The sequence below is a fragment of the Ursus arctos genome, unplaced genomic scaffold, assembly GCF_023065955.2.
Source record: "Ursus arctos isolate Adak ecotype North America unplaced genomic scaffold, UrsArc2.0 scaffold_5, whole genome shotgun sequence".
Lineage (NCBI taxonomy): Eukaryota > Metazoa > Chordata > Mammalia > Carnivora > Ursidae > Ursus > Ursus arctos.
The window spans coordinates 66,724,179-66,750,994 of NW_026623067.1; the positions used below are offsets into that span (position 1 = coordinate 66,724,179).

General features: G+C 35.2%; 1 protein-coding gene across 2 annotated transcripts in view; it reads right to left on the reverse strand.

Moving 5' to 3' along the window:
* EDIL3 (EGF like repeats and discoidin domains 3) overlaps positions 1-26,816 on the reverse strand; it is a 398,882-nt gene that overhangs the window by 133,601 nt on the left and 238,465 nt on the right. For both annotated transcript variants that reach the window (XM_044384053.3, XM_026498663.4), the window contains one exon: positions 1,234-1,415. In XM_044384053.3, coding sequence (XP_044239988.2) covers positions 1,234-1,415 — 182 coding nt within the window. The remainder of the gene's footprint in view (positions 1-1,233; positions 1,416-26,816) is intronic.

A 26,816-nucleotide genomic window follows, 5' to 3' on the forward strand; every position in this document is an offset into this window, starting at 1 on the left:
GGAAATATCTGAAGGAGATTTCAGCCCAGTTCCTAAGGTAAGGAAGTCATGTTACTTGGCCATCAATCAGTTTCTCATTCTATTAAATTTCTGTAAAGCAATCCCTGTACATTGCACCTAATAATGTCAAATCATGGATTTCCACATTAAAAATTACCCCGACTCAAACTATATAGTAAACAAAATAGCTCAACTAATAAATCAAAATTCTGTAATAGCTCCCTGGAATAAGCTCCAAATCTTTTAGTATGTATGACTCTTCACACATACTTAACTCACACACTTAATTAGATACATGTTCCTCTATACACGAGTCATGATTTTCTATATGATGTTCCCCTGAGTCTCACCTAGTGTCTTTGATCATGCTGTCCCATAGATTTTTAGTGTCTATTGAAAGCCATTTTCCGAGGCCCACCTAAAAAACTATTCTCCCCTAAGGCTTTTTCATGATAATTAATTATGTCTTCCACTAAACCTGGGTTTCCTTCTCTTCGGCACACATCAATGACTTGCTAGATATTTTTAATGTACTCTCCCCAACAGAGGTATAACCTTTCACAGAAATCATGGTCTAATTGCCTTTTCTGTCCTCCTAATATGTAGTTTACTGTCTCCCTTCAGTTAAGTCATCAAAAAGCATTTAACTGGATAAAATAGAAGGTTCTGCTATTACTACCATCCATCTCATTTTAGGGAAATCATTTACTATCTTGGTATATCTTGTTTTTTTCTGTTTTAAAAAAAAAGCTGGCCGCTGATAATAAATAAAACGGTAGGAACTGAAACATTCTCAGCTACTGAAAGAAGGTGCTGACGGCATTTTAGGTTTTCTTATCATCTATTATACATGTTACATGCTGCAAACCGATTTCGAGACAGAAAGAAAAGATGCAATTTTTACTTTCTCCAAGTGTCAGAAGTTGCTGTTAAATGTTAACACAGTACTAATGAACACATAGCCTATGTAAAAACCTTCTTCTTTGATATGTACCTTAAAATAGTAATATTTATAGCCCAAGAATTTCAACATTTTTAACCCTCTTAATGCACTTTTCAGTCAATGTCCAGATATCCCACAGTTTCAGATTTTTATACCCCATTTGGACTCAACTAAATCATCCTGTCCTCTGACCATAAAGAAAAGTCACACTTTGGGCTCTGACTTGTATTCTTTCTGAAATGATTCTGGTCATTCCTTGGCAGTCACCTTGACCCCATCCCATGTGCTACCTGAATCCATGGCCATCTGTCGTTTTCTGCAGCTGTCCACGCATTTATCAGCCCCTTCTTATTGAGACGTGCATAGTAGGGATACCACTTCTGGAGTCCAAAAAGAGCTCGGTGGGTAGAGGAAGCTGTGATTTGCTGATTTGATATGATTCCGCCTTCAATTCCCAATGGGCCCGAACATTCTGGGAACAAATCAGGAAAAGATGTGAATGTATCAGGAAGAATTCATTCTCAAAATGTGGCTGTTAGATTTGACAGGAGATATTTTTAAAATAAATTTAATTTGTACCATCATGCCTTTTGAGCCCCACCTACTTTACAGATCTGACATTGAACTCCACAGGAAGAAAATAATTCTTCCTCCTCATGACATTCTTCTTCCTTTGCTTTGAGTGTGGCACCTCGGCAGATACCGCCCTTCCGCATCAGGCCTCCGCATTATGCACTGTCATCCCTTGGCTGTCAATCACATCAACGAAAGTGTAATGCCCTTAAAGGGCCTATCTCATATTTTATGTTTTCAGAAATTAGCATACCTCATAAATTGTAAACCCTCAATAAATATCCTTGATCCGTTATTTCTTGACCAGCCTGAATCTGAGTTTTATGTCGAAATCATTTTTATACTGACTCAGCATTTCTCATTACTATAAATTTTTTTAACTTAAATTTTTATAAACATCATCAGGTATGCTTCCAACAAAAAGGGCAAAGTGCAAATCTGTCAGCATTTAATAATAATAGCTTGTAGCATGCTATAAGTAATAGAAAACATGTAGACAGATTATTTTTATGAAGTAAGCAGGTAAACTCCCTGACATTATACATAACTTATGTACACTGTAAGTAAATCAAGATATTAAAATATTTATAATATTTTAAATTCAAAATTCACAATGATACATATAGATATTTTGCACTTACATTTTAATTCTCTTTTTAAAATATTTCTTTAAATTTGCAACTTGGAAACAAGAAAAATTTCTTAATAAAATTTTTATATTCTAATATTAAGGCATAATATAATTCAAATATGTTCTCAGATATCAAATGCATTTAGATTTTAAAATTAGAAATGACGGTAAATGCATCTAAAAAGTAAATATATTTTTATATATATTTGAATTTTTTATTTCATAAAATTTCACCACAAACTACATTTATTTTAAATTCAGTTTTGAAAATTCAGAATAAGTAATATTATGATAAAATGAAAAGTAATACCTAGTTTTCTTAATTTTAGTTATACATTTAATATTCAACTTTTTAGCAAATTCAATATGTATATGATAATCTTGTTATAAAATATACTATACTAATTTATCAGAATTCCTCAAAATATGAAAGGAGCATGCTGCCATTATGAATTGTCAGTATGTATGTAAGTCAACTTGATCAGTGATTGTCACCAAGCATATGTTGGGTTTTGACTAATATTGAAGGTCAATATTTGTTGGTAATTAAATGTTTACACTTAGATTGAGGATGGAAATACGAAAGAAAGAATTTTACAGTTGTATTATAATATTTTTAAAAGTTACAAAGATGTTTCTCGTTGGTAACCATTCTTTCATTAAGCATAAACATGTTTCTCTTTCCTATTCCATGTTCAGAGAATAAGTAGCTCTAATCACATTGCCTACTAATATTTCTCCAAGGCTTTAAAATCTTGAAACACTTCTTATAAAATGGATGGAAATATGTGGATAACTAATCATCTTAATCAGACTTTATTAGTAAAGATGGCATCAATAGAGCAAAAATTGCACCTTTGTAATTGATAACTGGTAAATCATTTACCTTTAGGAAGATGTACTGTATCACTTTGAAGTCATTAAATTAAGAAGCCATTCATTTTTAGAACTGCAGTATTAGGATAGATAATAATCTGATTTTCACATTTCAAAAAAATTAACCCCCAAAACTCAGATGTTGAGCCTTTGGATTCTTGTTTTGCTTTCCATTTTAAACTTCAAGATCTTTACAGACTTCATAAAAGCACTAAGAGAAATTCATGATGATGCTTTGATTTTAGACAACCACAGGAGGCTAGCTTTTTGAGAATATCGCCATTAAAGGAGTCTCAAGCATCCTTGTCCTTGATTTGTGCAATGTTTGGACGGGAAAATGCAGCAGGTAGAGAGATCGATTATTGTAGGCCAGTCAGTGGAACAGCAGAGAGAGCCAGGTTTAATTTAACTTAATTTAGTTTAATGTATTAATTAAACTACATGATAGCCTTAGGAAGAACTCTATACCATTTAGGTGTGTACTTCCAACGACCTTATGCTGAACTGGACATTTTCACCAAATCTGTAACCATTTTAAAAGAGAGAGATTAGACCTCAAGCCACACTATTCAGTAAGTCCACTTCATTGGTACTCTTAACCTACCAACTGCCACTTATTAATTAACATGTCAGCAGACACAGTGGCCAGGAACTGTTGCATTATCAGCTAAGTCAAATACCAATGAACAAGTAAAAAATATATTTGTGTGTGTGTATATATATATATATATATACACAAATATCTTTTTTGCTCTGTCATATGACTCCCAATCTTTGTTATGCCCTCACTACACATTCACTGAAATAAATCATAATCCAAAAAATATGAAGTGACATGTTATATTTTTATAGGGCTTCACAGCTTACAAAGTATTTTTACATGAGCTATCTTATTGCTGTGATGTCAAATTTATTAGTATTTCTTTCTCAGTCTGCAATTCCACATTTTTTTAAGAAATAAATTTTTACAAGATTCACTTAAATACTGTATGTTGCCAATCTGAAAAGCCCAGCAGAAGAAACATGATTATGTGTGGTGTTCTTGAATGAAGCATGTGTCTGTGAAGTATCAGCTTACTTCCTTACTGGCTAGTGGTCCTCAGTATTTCCTCCAATTAAATATTGGGGTTATAATTTGCAATGACGTGGAGCTAGAGTGTATCATGCTAAGCAAAATAAGTCAGTCAGAGAAAGACATATACCATACGATTTCTCTCATATGTGGAATTTAAGAAACAAACAGATGAACATAGGGGAAGGGAAAACAGAAGAGAGAGAGCGGGGAAACAAACCATAAAGACTCTTAACAATAGAGAACAAACTGAGGGTTGACAGAGGGAGGTGGGTGGGGGATGGGCTGGATGGGTGATGGGCATTCAGGAGGGCACTTGTTATGATGGGCACTGGGTGTCATATGCAAGTGATGAATCAGTGAATTCTACTCCTGAAAACAATAGTGCCCTGTATGTTAACTAACTAGAATTTAAATAAAATATGAAAAAAAAATTGGGGTTATGATGACACCTAATTCACTAGCTCTCAGGTAATATGAGGTAAAAGGTGCTCTTCCTCTGTAACTATAAACTGTTAAAAAAGAATGATCTTGGTTCTGTACAGCCACTTGCCTGCTTCTCTTTAGAGCAAACAATGGAGGTGATGCTGGACTTCTGGCTTCTCTGGAGCAGCCCCTGCGTCTTACACAGTGTTACATCCTTAGGTGGCCATGGTGGTCAGCACACAGAAAGAGTTTAAATGATATGTGATGCATGTCGGTACTGGGGGCTATTTTTCTCTAAACAGTAAACGAATAAGCAAATCCAAGGCTTATACTTCATGTCACACTCAAAGTTGTCACAAAGCAGCTCTTCTTCACTAATCATTTGGATCACAATCAAATGGATGTCATCATAACAAAAAGTTCACAATCCAATTTCCTTTTGCCTGTGCTATTCACTTCCCCAATGTCCTATTAACTTCAACAGTTATAAAAACTAATGAAGGAGTTGCAATTCAGAATGCAAATGATTATACACCTAAGATTAAGTGACCTTACGCAGTGAAGAGTAAGATGCTTAAAAGGCAGACCATATGGAGGTATATGTAGTTATCATTATCAACAAACAGGGGATAAATATGAAATAATAATTGATGAACAACATATTAGATGAGCATTCTGAAGTTTGGAAAGAGCATTCACAAGTATTTTCTCACCTCTTCAAAAGAAGACTACAAGAAAAAAAGGTTACCACGCTTATTTCATCAGTGAGGAAGCTGGTGGCAAGGGAAGTTAAACTTGTAAAAAATGAGTCTGGAATTGGAGCCAATTCTCTGCTTCCTTCACGAACAAAATATCAATTGATAGAGTGAAGAGTTCAGTAATTCTTCAAAAGTTGATTCTGGATCTTTTGCTTCTGCTGTTATTTTATATGGAGGATGCGTACTTATCCCAGGAGAGAGAGAATAAGAAATTAACATGAAGGAAACATGTAGAATGTCACTACTGGCATTAGGATATGACAGATCTTTCCCAAAGTGGGATACATTAAAACAATGGGCGGGAGCTGATGGCAGTGAGTCACAGAAGTAAATACTGAAGTTCTGTGGTGGTCTGTGTCCCGTAAGGTGTTAATAAATGAACCTGCTACCATTATTGGCCTATATACTGCTAATCTAATAGAGCTAGGCTAATTCAGTTCCAACTAATTTATTGACTTCTCACTATGTGCCCATCCATCCATCAATCCCCCATTTAATTTGGTTTGAAAAATGCATATTTATTAAAGGCTTACTATATACTAGGGACTTTTCTAGGCGGTGGCAATATAAGGATGAACAAAGCAGAAAAGACCTCAGCTCTCAAAAAGTTCATATTCTAGTGGGGAGAAAAACTGTAAACAAAACCTGAACAAACAAGAAATATCATAGAGTGATAAGTAAAGGAAAAAAAGGTGAAACAGTGAAGGTGTGTCAGGTGGTCAGAAATGGCCTTTCTGAGAGGTGACACCAAGTCTTTCTCTGAGTGAGTGAGAAGCAGGAGCTGGGCTATTGTGCACCGGTTTCCTCAAGGAGTTTTCAGTCCAGTGGGGGAGACACATACAGAAATAAAACACATTTTAATATTATGGCAGATACTGAATCAGAAAGCAGCCGGGGCTCAGGGAAGGATTTCCAGGAAAAGGGTGGGAGCTAGCACAGTGAAGAAGGAAGACATAGAGACAGGAAACAGCCTGGTATGGTTGAGGAAGCAGAGGCAGTTCAGTACCCCTAGACCAAGGTGGGTGGGGGCAGGGATTGTTGAGGGATAAAGTGAAGAAATAGAGAGACCCTCGATTATTTTGCTGAAGAGCTTGCTGAGTGAACTTGCTGGGTGTTTTTGAAGGATTCTAACTATGGTCATATTTTCATTTAATATCCATCATTCCTGCTGTACAGTAGAGGGAAGATTTAAGAGGGGAAAAATTATGGCTGAATAGCAAGCTACTACAATTGTTCAGGTACGAAAGGATGCAGGTCTGAAACAGGGATGAAAAAGAGGAGGAGTTCAAAGAATTTCAGAAGGAAAGTTGGGCAGAGCTGGTAATAATGAAATGTTGGGTAGAGGAGAGAAATGCAATATCTTCAAAGATGCCAGACAGTAGAGCCAGTGCCCCCTTTAGCTGGGATTGCCCATGTCTCACAAATAACACCGTTGGATCAAATACCTCCCTTAAAATTTTATCAAATGTTATTCTTGCTGCCGGACTGAACTGGGGAGGACCTGCTTTTGTCCCACCTGCTGCTGCCATGCAGACCCCACTGGGCTACACCCCCATCAATCAAGCTGCAGGGACAGGACTGAAAAGTGAAAACCTGCTTCTATGCTCAAGCCATACCCAGAACTTCCCTGCCCCACAACGCATTCACATGTATTGTGTATGTACATCTGTTGTCTCACGAAACAGGGAGCCCCTTTGCAGGTAGGGATTATATCCCTCTTGGTACGAGCGGTAAGCCTTGATCTTACCAGACACTTAATAAATATTTGCAGAGGGAGCTAATCTTTTAAAATAAACAAGAAAGATAAAAGGCAAAAATTACAGGTAATATTGTAACCTTTTATTTGCACAATTCAATTTTAAATTAAAAAAATAATGTCACCTATTCTCTCAAGAGTACACAGACATAGAGGCCTCCTTTGGAAATTATTTGTATGCCGAGTGAAGAAGAGTACTTCTTTACTAATGAAAAAAAATGCACTGACAGTCAAGTGAGTTACTGTGCTTTCAACTAGTTGCCAGACAGCAACCGGGTATTTCTAAAATCTGTCCACCGTTATCCCTAAGGTGGGCCCAGTGGCAATTTGATCAGTGCCAATTACAGCAACAGAATACAGTAGTCCTCATTTCCAGGCTGCTAGATCTGTGTTTATGCATCTTTAGTATTGTGCTTACTTTTGTCAGGTTTAACAATAATCCTAAATTAATGAGTCCAATCACCATTGATTACCAGAGGCTTTTAGGCACCATTTACATAGTCGGTTAAAATAACCGCTTTGATTGAATAGCCTGAGCGGCCTGCAAATGCCTTCTGACCCGAGCCCTGCTGCTCAGACTAACTCCGGGCAAGTGGGTAATGTCACCTGGCAGGTTGAGCAAGAACAGCTGGGCCAGCTAGGGCCAAGCCTCCGGTGCCCTCCCCAGAGCAACTTCCCTGCCTTGGCCAAGTCGGTGTAAATAAAACAGTCTCAAAGTGAGTCCTTCTCACTCTGCACACTCATTCTCTGGAGTGTGGCAAAGAACGGCGTCTGCGTTTTATTGATCTTGCAGCTGACAAGTAAGCAGTGCCTCAAGATGTCTCACATCTTGTTCCTGAGTGTGCTGATTAAGCCTTTCAAATAAGTGAGATGCACGGCTGAATCCGTAACAGGAATGCACTGCTTTCATTTGCTCTATCTCAATATCCAGACATCTTCAGAATGAAAAGGATTTCAAATTAAAGCCATGTTAGAAACAAATCTCCTTTAAACATCTCCAGTCCTCTCTTCCTCTGAGCATCTCATCTTCTCATAGGAGTGTGAGTTGTTTGCTGTGCTTAGCATAGCACGATGATTGTGCTGAACACAAGCCCCAGCGAATGGATTACTGAGGACCTCCAATACTACAGGAATTAATGCTGATTCAAGCATTTACCTCCCTCTGTTCCCCCTGGACCACGGCCTTTCCTTTATTCCTAGCATTTCTTTTATTTTAAGAGCTGTCTTCAGACCGGGCTCTAAATTGGTGAGGGGGAGGTCAAGGCCACTATTCCTCACACTGTGGCCTGGGGGTTAAAAGAAGCCCTGAAGATTTCTTTTTTCTTTTTCTTTTTCTGGTGAGACTTCTCACCTAACCTCCCACACATTTGCTCTGATTTCTCTCAGGCTATCATTTTTTTTCTGCTCCTGGGGAGTGGTGTCAGAAGGCAAGAGAGGAAATGAAGACAGGAAGTATAAGAAAGGTTGATCTCAGGGCTAGGGCTTGGATGCACTGGTCTGGTTGTAGGAGACTGGCGAGGTGTCAAAGGAGCTCTCTGGACACAGTGTGAGAATGTGAATATGCACAACATAGCCTTCCCTCTATCTGTCATTCACAAATTCCCGTGACACCCTCTCCGGACCCCGGGGGTTGGCCTCTGGTCATGGCACTGGGAGTAACCACCTTCAAAGAACTTAGAGTTGAAACCCCATTTGGTGATGTTTGTTTCTTTCCACACCCAAACTCTGCTTCTTCATATAAAGGGCATAAACTTCACATGTGGCCATAGTAACCTTGATTAGAAAAACTAGGAATTACAAAGTCATAAAAACAGTTTTCAAAAATTAGTTATGTTTATTTGGATGGCACATAAGATGTATGGGCACGTTAGAGAAAAGGTCATTTCTCTGAGTCACAATCTAGAAGATGATTCTGTGATATGTGGCCGCTAAAGAATTTTCTCTATTCAACAGAAACTGTATTCTATTATTTTCCATATTGGAAAGCTCAGAGGTTTCCAGGTAAAATGATAAGCAACAACTATCTGTGCATATTTTTTCTTCTTAGATAATATAGATCTTAAAGGTAGAAACCATGCCTTTTGTATTATTTATGTTTCCAAAGCACTAAGCACAGTGCCTTATAAATTGGCAGTTCTCAGTTATCATGAGCTAAAGTAAATGAAAACAAATCATTGCTTTTTGGAACCACTTCTCTTCCTTTCTTGAAATTGAATTAATTTTCTGAACGTAGATATTATCTCTCTAAAGATTCAATATACTGGGTGGGTGTTAAAACCAGAAAGGTTTTCTTGGTCTGCTGGGATGCTTGAAACTATACAAGAACCGGCTTTTAAAAGTAGAGGAAATAACGATGTTTGAAATCAAAACCAGCATTTGTAAAGTTACAAATTCAATTATCAGCCATCTAGCTATTTTCTTGTAAAATGTGGTTATGCTTTTCTTCACGCTGTGGTATCTCAAGTCAATTATGATATATTATCTGCTTAAATTAATTGTTTTGAATTGAGGAAAAAATTAAAACCATGAATAAGCTAAATTAGAATAGGAATGCCAATTTTTGGGAATACTGATGCAGAATGATGGTGTTATTTAAATAGAAGGGCCTACGGACTTTAATATTTAAAGGCCAGAATTCTTACTGAGAAAGTTCACAAAAGTCAACAAAGTCTCAGAAGATTATCATCCTAATGCAGTGAACAATGTTGCTATAGCAAGTAGAATGTGTTTTAGTTTGCTTAAGATGCATTCTCTCAAATGAGAAAAACATATGGGCTTTTCAACTGCTGAATGCACTTTTGCAGCCAGGCAAGACTTCGGTAACTTGTTCTCAGGCTTCCACTTAAACTGCACAATTCATCTTCTACCAACTACGAAGATAACAACATGGTTTGATGAAACATTTGTCTGTAGAGTCAAAAGCCTGCAATTCAAAAACCTGCAGATGTATACCTATTCTTGCCTTCTGACAAAACATACATCTGCACAGGAAAGAGCTAAAAAGGGGTATAAACGCCAAGGTAAAATGCTAAAGGTAGGATTCTGTTGCTTCAAGAAACTTGAGTTGAATACCAAATGTAAATATTCAAACACTGCTATGCAGAAGACATATCCCTATGCTTTTAAGTTATTTACCTCTTTTAAGCTTTTGTTGGTGAATGTGTATCAGGAGAAATACTGCAAGGCACTGCCTCAGATGTTTTGTTGCAAAGATATATTCTTGGCATGTCAACCACTGATTTTTATTTTAGAGATAAATCATAATCCCAAATCAAATTATCAGCTATCTAGCCATTTTTACCATGCAATGTGGTTATGTTTTTTTTCACACTGGATGCCATCTCAGGTCACGTATGAAGTCTCGGTGTTCCAGAGGTCAAAAGATATCCAAGAATTTAAATGGGAAGCCACTGCAGATGGCAAGATATGTCAGTGAGCCGTCTCTAATGCTAGAACACTTTGGAAAGTAGCTGGAACAAAGGATAGAGAGCAAAACAGAACCAAGGAAATGTGTAGTAGGTGATTGGGTTCTTTGAATTCTAGAGACTTCTACATAATGCATTCACTCCTAAAAATACAAAGAAATGTTTGTCATATAGAAAATAAATAGATAATTCCCATATAGTCAGAGAGGTATTGGAGTTAGGGAAGGAAACTAAAAATTCCAGTAGAGAATGAGGACAGAAGATGAATTCTTGATATACGCATTTACTAATTAAACATTCCTAGAGAATAAAGTATCACAAAGGCTTTGCATATAGTATTTGCAATTGCTTCAGCAGTTCTGAAGGGGAAAATTCAACATAGGATTTTAAACAGAGCAAATGTAAAGCTATTAAAACAAAGATACTTTATGAATTTTATGGAAAGAACATTCTAGGAGAATTTAATAGAGCAACAATTTTATGACAAACCTGTAAAAACTTTTCATGCATTATCTCTCATTCAATAGAGATTCATTCATACTAGATCTGTTTTATAATGTAATGAATATGGGCCAGCCTATTAAAATAGACAATTTAATATTTGCTTCTTTTCAAATTTATTATATGTAATAATAAAGTAGACCCTGATATCATGCAGTGTTCAGGTTAAATGCTCGTTTTTGCTGGCAACATTTGCAGAAAAAATAACTTCTAAACTTGGTATTATAGCTACATAATAATGAATACATACATTTAAAAAAAGCAGAGGTATTTAAAAATCTTAAATCTGGATTTAAATCTTCAGCTGCTGAAATGAGTAAAGAATATTAGCTGTGTTCAACAAAATATCCATAATGAGATAAATTGCTATTTTCTGGTGTGTTCCAACAGAATACATTATTGTTATGTAGTTCAGACTAATGATTAAGTAAATAAATATGTTTCCTATAAACTTGTATTAAAATACATGACAAATATAAGGTTTTAAAACTACAAATAATCCTATGGCTGCCCTCAAAACAAGAATGTCATGCTTTTCCTTAAGCTTTTAATTAAAAGAGAATTTACTGTTTCTCTAATTTTGAAATTAGATAGAAGACTAGGTTCTCCAGAAGCTTCCATCTTATGATGTTGGATAGCTCACCACCCTAGTATATACAAAATTAACTAGGAATCAGGTAAGGGCCATCAAATTACACATGTAAAATAATGCAAAGTCATTAACCCAAAAGAGAGACGGAAGAATTATTATCATTTCTAAAAAATCTGTACAAATGAAGAAAATACTGACTTGCTTTTCCAAGGAATCCTTCACTTTCATTATATACTTCAAAAATAGGAAAAGCAGTTATATTATAATTCAATAGTCTTGTAACAGCAGGCTATAACTACTATTTTTAATATACAGGAAGGATAAATTGCCCAAAAATAGAACCAGAGATACATACTTTACCTTGCCTTAGTAAGAAAATATTTCATTAGCTGAATAGTATTCCTCAATTACCCAAATTCTCTTTTGCTACAGAAAAGAGAAATGACTATGTGAACTACAAAGTGCTCAGGCAGGGGGTTATCATAACATATTTTTGGTACCTTCATACTTTCAAAAGTTATTCGCTCAGCTAAAACTGCAAAGATTAAGAAGGAAATAGAAATACTTGCTTTGTATTAATAGATTTAAAGGTACACAATTTCAAAAGATCATGCAATTTACAAATATAAGTAATTTATTTGGGAAATAATTATGGTAATAATTAAGTGTAATATACTTGTGACTTGCGATGTACATAAAGTGACTTACTGAGTCTTGGGAAATTTTCTATTATAGCGGTTCATCAAAACTGCTCTTTGGGGCAATTTTGGATACGGGTATGACGGAAAACGCAGTTCCAGATATCCATATTTTAACAAATCTGGGTGATACCAATCTACAGCAAAGTATGAAATTGTGAGCTAATTGTATTACAAGGAGAATAACACCATCCACCTTAGGTTTGTTCCATAAATTGGAAACAATATAGGGTAAGCACATAGTCAACTATATGGCAGTCAATATGTCCTTAGTGAGTGGTAGCTCTTACATTGTTGTTATTGCTATTTTATTGTTATAAAGCAAAAGTGAGGTAAAAGGCATGGATGGGAGAAGACTGACTTCCACCGTGTCCACCTGGAGACCCGAGGTTTCAGCGTACATTACTGGTACAACCAGGTTTTATATGCATGTACTTCTTATTCAAGAAAGAAAAGAAGAGTAGAACATCTACTCCCATTTCCCATGCAAAATGTTCTTTAATAAAAATTAAAATACATACATGAGCACAATTATTAATCATGAGCAGTTACTGAAAATGATTCAAAATGCCATGTCACTTGGCGTCTCCTTAATATCATATTCATCATCAGATATTTCTGTCACCAAAGCATTCAAATTGTCAGACAAATCTCTGCCTGGGGGAAATACAAACTACTGCTTCTTTAATGAATGAAAACTAAGTGATTCCCCACAGTATATTGCCAGACTCACTGGAAATAAAAATAACTAATTAAATAATCTCTTCTTAAAATAGGTCTTTGTCTGGCAGGCACTTTTCTTCATTGTGGTACAAAATGGGGATCTCCTATGGAAAAATCTCGTATTAACACTTTGATAAACCAGATTACAACTCTGAAAAGCACCTTTATAATCAAGTTTCTTGCCCAATTTAATATCTGAGTAATCCTATCTTTAGGTTAGATGGAGATGGAGTTTCAGCTGGTGGCAATTTTGTTTCACTAATCAAAGAAATTTCATTTCCTCAACTCCATAACTGAGAGTAAAGTAACAAACCATTTCCCCCCAAATTGAATAATACCTGGTTCCTCTATCTTCGGCATAACCTTTTCTGTTTCACCATGACTTATTTTTCCAAACAATGTGAGAGGAAAGTTAATATTCATTGTTTCAGGTTTCCAAGGGCATAAAGGGGATTTTTAGGGGGAAAAAAAATCACGAAATGCCCTTAGCACCCAGCTAACTCTGTTCCTGATCTGATTTTGAGATATAAGAAAACCACGCATGAATACTGGTTTCTTATGCAGTGTCGTATAAAAAAAATAAAATGAAGAGACAGTTTCAGAAGAAAAAAAAAGAAATGTATGATAAACTCAGGAAATGTACGTCTTTGCACAGGGGTTGCCAAAAGCACATGATAAAAAACTTCAGATGATGCCATAAAACATTCTGGCTTATTTGTTCCATATAAAGAAGCGCAAGTTACATTTTGCACAGAAGTCAGCAGGGCGGCAAATATGCACTTAAAATCTTCGAAGAACTGAGTGATTATTTCTTCTTTTGCAGTTTCCTTCTCCTCAAGTCATCAACCTCAGTAGTGCCTAATGCTAGGCTACCACTGGTTGAAAAGGGGATAAAGGGAAGCTTGATAAAACACTACTTCTGTAAGGATCTTATCTTTATTACAATAGTTGTTTAACAACACCTGAGTTCAGGGTTCTGGGTTTTTTTGTTTTGTTTTGTTTTTAACTCTCTCAGATCACACAGATGCCACTACATGGAATCACCTAAGAAATGTTGTTTTTCTTTCTCACTACTAATTACTTATTCATGACTAGAGATTCCACTTTGAGGGATAAACACTATTAAAAATTCTTGACTCTTCTGTTGCTTTCTTCTTGGAGATAGCCAAATGCCCTCTTAACTGAAAAAGGGAAATTTTTTTCTTACTGAAAACAGATCAGTAGAATTAGAAAACAAAGATAATTTGACCACCTGAAACTAGGGCATAATTTATTTACATATGGCCCTTTGTCAGAGAAATGTAATGAATGTGATCTTTTTAAAGCTTGATTTCACTCTCTGAAAGCTGTTAAGGGTTAAATACAGTAAGCACTAAGTTGAAGAATATGAAAAATAAATCAGTAGTAGAATAACGGTAATAATAAACAACTGTATTCCTCAGGGGTCTAAATTCTAGCAGAAAGACTGCTAGTGAGTCCTCACTCAGTGTGTACCGACAAGTGACAGAGAAAGAGGAGATGGGTCTACAGTCTCCTGAGTACAGCAAGCTGTCTTAACAACTTAGAATGACACTGTCCTGGAGTCTAGAGAAGGCATTAGATTAGAAAGATGGCATCACCCCAGTCGTTACACCCTGGGCACTGATAAGCCTTTGAGGGTCTGGGTCTAACCCTCCAACTTTCTTGCTTCATTATCGTCTGTCTTACGGTTGCAAAGAGTGAGAACTGAAAACACGAGTAGGTGTTTCAGAAGTTTCTGTCTGGACTATGGATAGAAGACTGGTATCCAAGATCTATAAAGAACTTCTCAAATTCGATACACGAGAAACAAATAATCAAATCAAAAAATGGGCAGAAGATACGAACAGACACTTTTCCAATGAAGTCATACAAATGACACATGAAAAAATGTTCAAAATCATTAGCCATCAGGGAAATTCAAATCAAAACCACATTGAGACACCACCTTATGCCAATTAGAATGGCAAAAATTGACAAGGCAAGAAACAACAAATTTGGAGATGATGTGGAGAAAGGGGATCCCTCCTACATTGTTGGTGGGAATGCAAGTTGGTACAGCCACTCTGGAAAACAGTGTGGAGATCCCTTAAAAAGTTAAAAATAGAGCTACCCTATGACCCAGCAATTGCACTACTGGGTATTTACCCCAAAGATACAGACGTAGTGAAGAGAAGGGCCATATGCACCCCAATGTTCACAGCAGCATTGTCCACAATAGCTAAATTGTGGAAGGAGCCGAGATACCCTTCAACAGATGACTGGATTAAAAAGATGTGGTCCATGTATACAATGGAATATTATTCAGCCATAAGAAAGAATGATCACCCAACATTTGCAGCAACATGGATGGGACTGGAGGAGATTATGCTAAGTGAAATAAGTCAAGCAGAGAAAGACAATTATCATATGGTTTCACTCATTTATGGAACATAAGAAATAGCAGGAAGATCAGTAGGAGAAGGAAGGGAAGAATGAAGGGGGGGTAAACAGAAGGGGGAATGAACCATGAGAGACTGTGGACTCTGGGAAACAAACTGAGGGCTTCAGAGGGGAGGAAGTGGGGGACTGGGATAGGCCGGTGATGGGTATTAAGGAGGGCACGTATTGCATGGAGCACTGGGTGTTATACACAAACAATGAATCATGGATCACTAGATCAAAAACTAAGGATGTATTGTATGGTGACTAATATTACATAATAAAAAATTATTATTAAAAAATTTCATAAGAAAAAGAAGTTTCTGTCTGGAAAATGCTTCAAAACAACACAAATTGGTATTTTAAAATCGATCTGTAAATAAATGTTTAAATGTTACTCATTACATTAGCTATTAAATCCTGTGGCTAATTTCATCGCTTAAGCAATTCTCCTATTTGCCTTTTCTTGTCTCATTCAGGGTACTATCAAAGCTTCAGGTCTCATTGCCCATATGCCTGCCTTCTATTGGACGGAGTTCTGCTCACTGATCCTACACATTAAATTCTGAATAAACTTTCTGAAAACCTGACCATTTCACCCTTTTGATTATATTTTCTTTCAGTGGATCCACATTGCACAAAAAGTAAAAGCCATCCTCCTGGCTGCTTGAAATTTATCTTGCACTGAATCTTACTTAGATGGCAGCATATGAAATATTTTTGCAGCTCATGTCCCTGTCATTTTATTCCCTGTCCTACCCTTCCCTCAAGTAGAATTAACTGTGCCAATTCGGGGTTCCAAAAAGACTGTAAGCATACTTATATCATAGATAGAGCTTTGTATTTAATAATAACTTTTTTCATGCATTTATGAATTTATTAATCTTTCTTTCACAGTAGATTGGAAATTCTTCTAGATTGGGTCCGATCTGTTGGACCATGTATTGCCTGAATCTTCCATAGTACTTGTTAGTAACAGGTGCTTGAAAACATATTTGGTTAATTCATCTGAGGCTTGTGATAACTGAGAGTATCCCTCTCTAGAGTGATTCTCTATCTGGCAACACAAACACTTGCTGTATTTTACTTGTTATTACTTTAAGCTCACGTTACCTGTTTTCCACTTCCAATATTCTTCTAACAACTGAGAGAAGTAATATTTAAACACTGCAGTTCCCTCTAGATGAACATTCCATTCTTTTCTGTTCCCCTTCCAAAGGTATAGATATTTCTTTTTGTCTCACAGACATTACTGGAGAATAAAAATGAACCCTGCACATATGTATTGCAAAGAAAAATATGTCAGGCATTGCAGCCTCAAGATAACCCAATGGATAGTAGTTTCACTTTCAATTTTAATTGAGGCAACTGAAGCCCAGAGAGGTTAAGTAACTCCCCTAAATTCAAAGAGCAAGGATTTGGCCTCAGATGTATCTATTACCAAAGGGTCATGATAAACATTGTGATACAATGTGCTGGGACATTCTGTTTTATGCCTTAAGCAGTGTGGAGAAGTGATGAAAATGATGAGCAGGGAACCCGGCCATCATGTTTATAAAGATATGCAGTAGTGACCTAACTCACTCTGTGTTCCTCATCATTTTTTCTGCCACGACTTGTGGACTGAAGGTTCAACACGGAGGGGGGGTGTGGGGGACTGGGATAGGCTACGCATTCAACATTTAACAAATATATGTTGAGCTTCTTCATGCAAGGCTGAGGCATTATATTTCATGCCTTGGTCTTTGAAGGTTCGAAGTGATTATACAACTAAGAGTAGCTTAGTAGAAACTAATTTAAAGTTAGCATCATTTTAAAACTTTATCCACAGAAGACTATGGCAAACTGCCTACCTCATGGACTTCCACAGCTTTATTTTCCCTCTCTCTCTCTATTTATTTTCTTGCTGCAATATAGGATTGCCTTTTATATTTTCACTTATAAGAAAGCCAATTATAGCATAGGGCATTCTTCTCCACTTAACAAATGCCTCAGGATAAACTGTGGAAGCAATTGCTTTCAATGCTGACATCTTCCAACATGAAATTAGCATCTGGGTAAGTATCCTTGTCTAACTTAGAATACAAAGGTTAATGTTAATGCATAATTTCCAAAATTTTTATCATCACTCTATCAAGAACTTTGTGTCCTAACCCAGTATTATTTCTATAGTTGATATTAACTTTTGTTTCCAATAACTTTGTATTTTAGGTGCACAATAATCCTTAGAACAAATAAGCAAACACCGATTAAACATTCATATGCTCATAAACTTGAATTTCCCCAGTATTTTCTCCTTTCTGTCATATTCACTTTAATATAGAGCCAAGATTCATTATCTGTGCCAACAAATTAAAAAGTAAACATGAGGAAAATAAATCAATTATATTTATTCCACACACCTTGCGATCATTTTAAAATTCAGTTTTAACTCCCATTTCTAGTGAGCATGACTAATTAATAACATTAATTATTAACTGAAACATGATTTTTGCAGGTTTTAACTTTTATCAATACCCGCTGATTAAGATGGAAGGCTGAAAAAAATTTTCATTTCAACCAGTAATAAAAGCAGCCTTGTAGACAATTTGCTTGGCTAGCCAGTTCCTGGAATTTCAAAAACTGTATGTATGATTATATTCTTGGGAGCAGAGAAGCTGTGACTAGAATGCAAAATAGTCACTCCATTTTACTTACAGGCTGTTAAAAGCTGTAAGACCAATCCTAGAAATTTTTCTAATACTTTTCTTTTTTAAAACTCAGTTTAAATTTGGATTAAATGTATCTAGTGGTTTGTTCATCATATTTAAAGAAGTGATCATCTGCTTCCCATTTTTTTGTTAATCAAAACAGATGAAGGCATCTATGTGTCTCTCCCTCAAATTCTTATTAAAAACTCAAAGAAGGGGCCCCTGGCTGGCTCAGTCAGAGGAGCATGCAGCTCTTGATCTCGGGGTCATGAGTTTGAGCCCCATGTTGGGTGTAGAGATTACTTAAATAAATAAAATGGACAAACAAACAAACAAACAAACAAAAAACTCAAAGAAATCTTAGCTACTCAACTGTTCAGGTTTATTAAATGCCAGACTTAGCCACAGAGGTATTTCAGGAACAGGGAAAGGAAATACATTGAAGAAACTACATCTATTCTTGAAAGACTTTAGATCTGAAAAGGGATTCACCTAACTAGGCACATGGAAGACACCGGCCAGAAACAATACAGTAACAACAAATAAATATTATATGTGTAGTCTTTGCTACCTGTGATGGATTTAAATGGACTCGATTTCAGAAGGAAAAGAAATTAAAATATTAATTTTATATTTTCCAAGTATTCTTTTATCTACCTGTACTACTTTTATAATCAGATAAAAAATGTCTAAGGAACATGGAAGGGTCATTCAAAATAAGTGAAATATCAATAGTTTTCCAAGTGGACAACAGGGATGGTATCACCTATTGCTAAACGCACAGATATACTCACTAGAAACAACTTGAAAGGTAATTGTGCCTAGAAAAAGGTACTTGAATTACAAGTATTTCCTAATTAAGGTAGAGTGTGTGTGTGAGAGAGAGAGAAAGAGGGAGCAAGAGAGAGAGAGAGAGGGAAAGAGAAATCCCATGTAATGATCTTACTGATTTTAAATTATTCTAAACACATATCCACATTTGGGTAGGGTAATCTGTGGGCAGATACATTGGCTTCTACACATATGGCCTAACATAAATAATGGTAAATTTCTACTCACTAAGGGAAATACAATTGGACAACCTGAATTCATGCATCACTTGCTTTAGTGTTAATCCATATTTGTATTCTCTGGATTTAAAAATCATTACTTGGATTGCTTAACTTATAAATGCTTGTAGTAGTAAATTTTTTGAATGGTCATGTTACCTAAATTTCTATGTTACTATTAATTTAATAGACTTCAGTGAGACAAAAATTCCATTATTTTTTACTACTGTGTACCATTATCTTATGTACCACTAACATACCAATGATTTTAAGATGTATCCCAATTTCAGAGATGTTAATATGTTTAAATAAAAAGGCATATATTTTAGAATTGAGGAAATGTACATGATTTCTGTTTATTTTTCTCTTAAAGTTTATCTTTTCAGTTTTTTTTAAGCAACTCCTATTCCTGTATTCCTGATATTACCAAATGAACTACAACCAGGCAGTCCTATAGTTGGTACAGTTAAGCTGGTACTATATAATTACTTCTTCCAGGTCATATCAAAATATAAAAATCTAAAGCCTTAACATAAGACTGGGAAAATGAATTTTTTTTTTCTGATTACTGGCTTATCCACTTAACTGGGCCAAATTTTATATATTACTTAGAAATATTTTCACTCTAGCAATGCCATTATCCCCAGTACATGAAAAAATTGTTTTACTTTTTACAATTAGAAGGAACACAAGAGGAATGCAGTTAATAGCTCTATGGGAACTTTTGTAGTGTTCTGCATAATGAATGAACTCACCTAAATGCCTATGATGAAATCCACCTGACTACTCAAAAGGTTAAATGTGTATAAAAAGCTGGTATTTTGCTATGCAAGGAAGAAGAGTTAAGATATACTAAATGAATTGCTTTTCTTCTCAGGCACACTTATAAGCTGATTACTTTTTTGTGCTGTAAGTAACCTTTTCATGTACAATCCACTGCACTACTTATTATTCATTAAAAAAGCTACCTCAAGTAAAAATATTGTTATAACTGAGGAATACTAGATAAGTTGAAATTCATCATTCATGCAAAGAAGAAAACAGAGAAAACACAGGGAAAAGAAAAATGCTATGAGAGATCTGGAAACAGGAATAAAGAGAGAATGAGAAAGCACGATAGAAGCCCAAGGAGTACACAAGCCTTCTTTGCAGTTTTGGTTCACATGTAATCTTGAATATAGCTCTCTTAATAAGGTAAATTGAATGGGTCTGTGTTTTTCTGTAATCAAAAAGTCAGAGAAAGCATCTCAGAGCAACAAACATCTTAGTATCAAGGACTGTGTTATATATTTTGATAGTTTACTTAGCATCTAGCATAACGCTATTGCCACAGTCATACTGCAAAAAAATCTAGGAGATTAGATGACTAGTAATTTTCATTTTTTTATTCCAGTCTACCTGTGCAAATTTACCCTCCTTAAAGCAAGAAGATCAAATAAATGTTAGCATTGTAGGAGACTGAAAAGCGTACATTGATTAAAATAACCCTATGTATAAGTATATTCTGGCATAAGAACTAAATTGAAAGATAGTCTTAATTATGTTTCATGACAATACTTTGATGCTTTGAAACGGATGTTTCATATTAGTGAAAACATCACTAAGTTAATAGATTGACACCCCCCCCAGGTAATGAGTAATACCCATTTACTTTGTATTTGATGCTATGATTCCACAAGATGCACTTTTTCCTTAATTCATACACTAGAGTGGAATTCTTCTAAAGCAATTATGTATATGGCATTGGCAACACAAGCAACTAAACTGATTATATAAACTGTTACATAGATAATAACTGATTTTAAGAAAATTGAAAAAGCCCTGGTAAAAGGCAAAGTGAATGTGCTCAACTTTAGACAGTAACTTCTGGAGGGATATTTTTGAGTTTCTCTCCTTTTCCTTGTCTTTTAAAAACAGTTTGGTGTCCACAAGTAACTTAGAATATATCATAGGGTTACAGACTTTCTAAATCTGCGCTGCTGGTGAGAAGCAGGAATGGGTTCAATAAAAACTCAACACTGGTATACACTAATAACGCAGTAGCAGAAAGAGAGATTAAGAAAACAATCCCATTCCATTTACAGTTGCACCCAAAATAATAAAATACCTAGGAATGAGCTTAACTAAGTTGGTGAAAGATCTGTATTAAAAAAAATTATAAAATGTTTTTGAAAGAAATGGAAGATGACACAAACAAATGGAAAGATGTATTCATGGAATGAAAGAACCAGTATTGTTAAAATATCCGTACTGTCAAAGCAATGTAAGACCTGAAGCTGTAAATTTCCTAGAAGAAAATATAGGCAGCAATTTCTCTGACATCAGCCCATGAAACATTTTTCTAGATATGTCTCCTCCAGCATAGGAAACAAAAGCAAAATTAAACTATTGGAATTACACCAAAATAAAAAGCTTCTGCACAGTGAAGGAAAACATCAACAAAATGACAACACAAATTACTGAATAGGAGAAGATATTTGCAAATGATATATTCAATAATGGGTTAATATCCAAAATATATAAAGAACTAGACAACTCAACACCAAACAAAATAATTGAAAAATGGGCAGAGGTGAATAGTTTTCCAAAAAAGATACACAGATGGCCAACAAACACATGAAAAGATGCTCAACAACACTAATCGGCAGAAAAAGGCAAATTAAAACCACAATGAGATATCACTTTACAACTCTCAGAATGGTTAAAATAAAAAAGACAAGAAGAACCAAGTTTTGGGGAAGATGCAGAGAAAAAGGAACCCTCGGGCAATGCTGGGATGCAAACTGGTACAGCCACTGTGGAAAACAGTATGAAAGTTTCTCAAAAAATCAAAGTTAGAATTATCACATAATCCAGTAACTCCACTAGTAGGTATTTACCCAAAGAAAATGAAAATCCTTATTTGAAAAGATATATGCTATATGCACCTCTATGTTTATTGTGGCATTATTTACAACAGCCAAGATTTGGAAGAAACCCAAGTGTCCACTGACAGATGAATGGATAAAGAAGGTGTGGTACACATACACACACACACACAGGCATATTACTCAGTCATAAACAAGAATGAGATATTCGTCATTTGCAACAACATGGATTGACCTAGAAGATACAATGCTAAGTGAAATAAATCAGAGAAAGACAAATACCATATGATTTCATTCATATGTGGAATTTAAGAAACAAAATAAATGGACAAAAAAAGTCAAGAAGAGACAAAAATACAGACTCCTAAACACAAAGAACAAACTGGTGGTTGCTAAGGGGGGGATGGGTGAAATAGATAAAGGTGATTATGAGCACACTTATCTTCATGAGCATTGAGCAATGTACAGAATCACTGAATCATCATATCATACAGTTGAAACTAATGTAACACTACATATTAATTATATTATTTGAATAAAAAAGGAACATCTGATTGACATTAGGGAAGGCAATTTACTAGCTGATTTCATAAAATCATTTGCATAAAAGTACAAGTATGACGACTCTGGGAGTGCAGCTGTAGGCTCATTATCCACTGGATCTACTTGCTTTAGTGGTTTTGTTCTCAGCTTTGATGGCCACTGGAATTAGTATTGATATGATCTGTAAATTGCTTTTCTCAGTGTTAAACTAAGGATTAAAAATAGTGAAGCACATCTTATGATACTGCTTTCTCTAAAATACTGTTATTTTAGAGCAAAATAGGTTTTTTGTGCTGTATGAAATGGTATCTAATAAGACAAGATATAAATGTAAAAGAATATTATTTATTCCTCTTTGTTTATGCTCTAAGATATTATTTTTCTGTATATTTTGTAATGCATGCATTAATACTGAAATTGTGTATCTACTTTATAAATAAGTAAACTTATTTTGGGATAAAAAAACACTGTTAATAAAACCTCTTTAAACACAATGACAAAAATGTGGCTTAATAGTATCATGTTCTGCTATTTTACTTACATGTTTTTACACATGGAACTAGAGATCACAACTTAGCAGAAAGGCCAGGAATAGACATTCAATGAAACTGTCTCATTTATAGCTTTTATTTCCCAAAGCTTCAGTCATATTATACAGGAGGAAAGTTATATCTTTTGAAACCAATAAGCTATTAACTCAGGGTTCTGAACCTTTTCTATGCTCTGGACCCTTTTATCAGTCTGGTGAAGACTGGTGGCTCTCCTCAAAATAATTCGGTTTAGTGTATAAAACAAAATACACAGAAACACAATGTAATTATCAAACTATAAAAAATGGGTGATATAGTAATATATGTGCTTATCTATTAACACATTAAATAACCGAGTTAGTGGGAGGTCTACTATAGTTTCATATTAATAAAAGATAAAAATGTTTTTTCAGATATGTGCAACAAGTAGAATGTGGTGTAAAAATATCTGTGATTTCTATCAGTGACAAAGTCAGTGGTACTGTTAATATTATGATCCGTTGTTGCCCACATTTTCCCGTCAACAGAATTGATGGAAATTCTACATTGCAGGTAGCCATTTTGGTTTTCTTATCAAAGGATGCAGACAACTTGAACTCTCTCCATCCATCCTTTGAGGGTTCTGTACCCTTGGTGGGACTGAGAACATCCTTATATTAATCCCTGTTGGAAAGTACTCATGTTCTATTAAACTGAAAACTATTCACGATAGTAGAATCCACGAATAATGCTAATAGGAAAGGAAATGGTATTATTAAGTTACTGCTGAGTGGATATGAAGCAATATTTATACACCAAACAGTCGTTTTATGGATGTTTAAAAAATTGTGTGTCTGCCTGACTATACCAGAGAAAATATAAAGGGAATTTTATTTTGAACAAACCACCACAAATATCCTTGGGTTTCTTGGAGTAAGAGCTGCAGTTCAATTTCTTGGTATTTTGTAGTTAGATAATAGTGCTGAGTATTTATAGGCTTCCTTATATAACTATAGTTCTATCCATTTTTCTTGTCAGAAGAGTTTATTTTCTGTCCCTGCTCCTGTTTTCCTTGAATTTTAGTATTGGATTTACTGACTTTGCTCTGGCTCTACTTCTTTTTATAGAACCATATTCCTCAAGTTCAATTTATTTTTAAGTTGGATATTTTATGTGTCCATTCCCTTTAGAGCTCTAAAAAGAATGTGTATTATTGACCAGATAAAGCTATTAAGGTAACTATTATGAAATTTATTTTTAGGTCCTTGGCCACCTTAATGGCTCTTTGGGGTTTAAGATATGCTCAAAGTAGAGTGCACCATAACCCGGGAGGAGCGTCTGTGGCTATTATTTCTCATTTAACACCTGCTCAATCTGGAACAGCTGCAATCTGGCACTCTCTCCTACCACCCACTGTAATTATTTAAGGGCCATTAATGGCTTGAGGCTCCAAATTAAAAAGTCTTTTCTTAAGTATCCATTTCCTTGACCAGCTTTTATTTCGGAAACATTCTTTTCCTCGCTCTCTCAAGTTTTTATTCTCTATTTTTCTGATTTTGCTTTTATCTCATTTTTTGACACCTCTGAAGATAGAATTTCTTTACCTGCCTTAAATTCTGTCTTGAGAAATCTCCCTTCAATCTTATCACTTTGCTATTCTCATCTGATCCCTAAATCTGAATCTTAATTAGCAATGCTTCCTTAAGCTATCATTGGCATTTTAATAAGTAGCTTACCTGATGTGCCAGTTGTGCCTAAAATTCAGTATGCCTTATGGAGGAAAGGGAACAGCTGGTCTTCTATCCTTCAGTTGAAGAAGATAGCTTTGAATATGAAACTCAAAACATGTATCTGGCTCTTTGTCTTACATGCTGCTGGAAGCCATCTCTTTTCAAGTCTCTGATTTGGTTGAAAACTGTGACTAGGGTCATGCCAGTTGTTGGTATCTCTACCCAACTTAGCTCCATTCTTGCCAGTAAAATTTTATTGCAACTATTTGAAACCCTTGGGAAATCATGGAAATCATGGAAAATCTTGCACATTTGGCAAAAGATCAGAGATCATCTATATTCTTTCCTTTCTCCTATTTGAGAAAAGAATTTATATCTGCTGTTTGGTGGATGTGATAAAGGGAGAGAACATTGTGGTTTGTGCCTCAAATTTCTCCATTATGAAATAACCATTTCATACTCACTTTGATAATTCAATCCCTAAATTTTACCTAAGCACCTCATAATGCCATGTTAACATGTATAGAGGATAATGACTAGCCCACAAAGTACATTTTAACCATGTTCAAACTATACATTCATCAGATGAGTTCTTTTCTAGTGGTTTCCTTATAGATTTTTTCATCTTTTTTTAAGATTTTATTCATTTGAGAAAGAGAGAAAGAGCGAGAGCAAACATGAATAGGGGGAGGGATAGAGAGAGAGGGAGAAGCAGACTCCCCACCAAGCAGGGAGCCCTAGGGACATGGGGGTCAATCCCAGAACCCTGGGATCATGACCTGAGCTAAAGGCAGATGCTTAACCTACTGAGACACCCAGGTGCCCAGATTTTTGTTTTTTCTATATTGTATATACTTCATTTGGGTTCTTCCTTTTATCTTTTCTTTTTTCAAAACACTTTTTACAAGGGAAGGAACACTGATGGTTGAAAAGACTGATATTTTCAGCCTGAGAAAAATACAATATTTTTCAATCGTACAATTTTAAATTTTATGAGAATGAAATCAAGTTGTCCTGCTCCCAAACTCTTCTGATATCTGCATACTTCATCTTTGAATTAGGAAATATTAGAGCGAGCTTTATTCTGGCGTATAAATGCCAGACTAAACATTAACCCCTGGACATATGCAGTTTAGCACATAATGGGAATGTTAATATAATTTGAAAATCAAGAAGATCTTACTGGATGTTTCAGTAATTATTTGCAATCAAGTACAAAATTGTCAGGTAATGAGAATCTGACTAAATTTGTTAGAGGAATTTAACAAGTCCTAGGGGGTCTATTTGAGCATTTTGCAGATATTTTTTTTCTATCTTTCCTTTATTAGATCATCACTTTTAAGGTACAGCAGGTAAACTTTCAAGTGATATGTCTATACGAAACTGTTGGGCAACATTTGGAAAAATATACCCAGAGGCATCTGATTGAAGATGGAACTTTCATGTCAGACATGGAAACTCCAATTCGGTTTTGTCATTGAGTCAATTTTTTTGTGTTTATTGTTGCAAGACTTCATCATGCAGTAATGTTGGAATCATTTCTTTCCTCGAGGACTATTGATATACTTGCACAGTATTCTGTTTTGTTTTAAAACTTACTGTCACATCTTTTTAAAAAGACTGTGAGAAATTAAGTTAAAATAATTATTTATACTCAAGTATTTATAGTTATGGCTATTTCCATTTATATCTCCATATATTTATGGGCGGACTTTAAATATTATGTATTTTAGATTTAACATTATACAATTAATCCTGAATATAAACCTTTTATCAATCCATGGTTGATTTCTTAATGTTTTATTATGTTTGCAAAAGGTGACAGCCTGAGGTAAATTGTCCTTTTCCTGTCCTAATAGATTTCTGGATTAATTCCTCATTTTATGTATTTCAAGGAAAGTAATCTTAAATTTATGTCAGGTGATGCTTTAAAAGACAAAAATCATTGCTAAAGCATGGCATTCTACATTTCTAAAACAGAGCAGATTTTTTTAATCTGGAATAAAACTAGGATT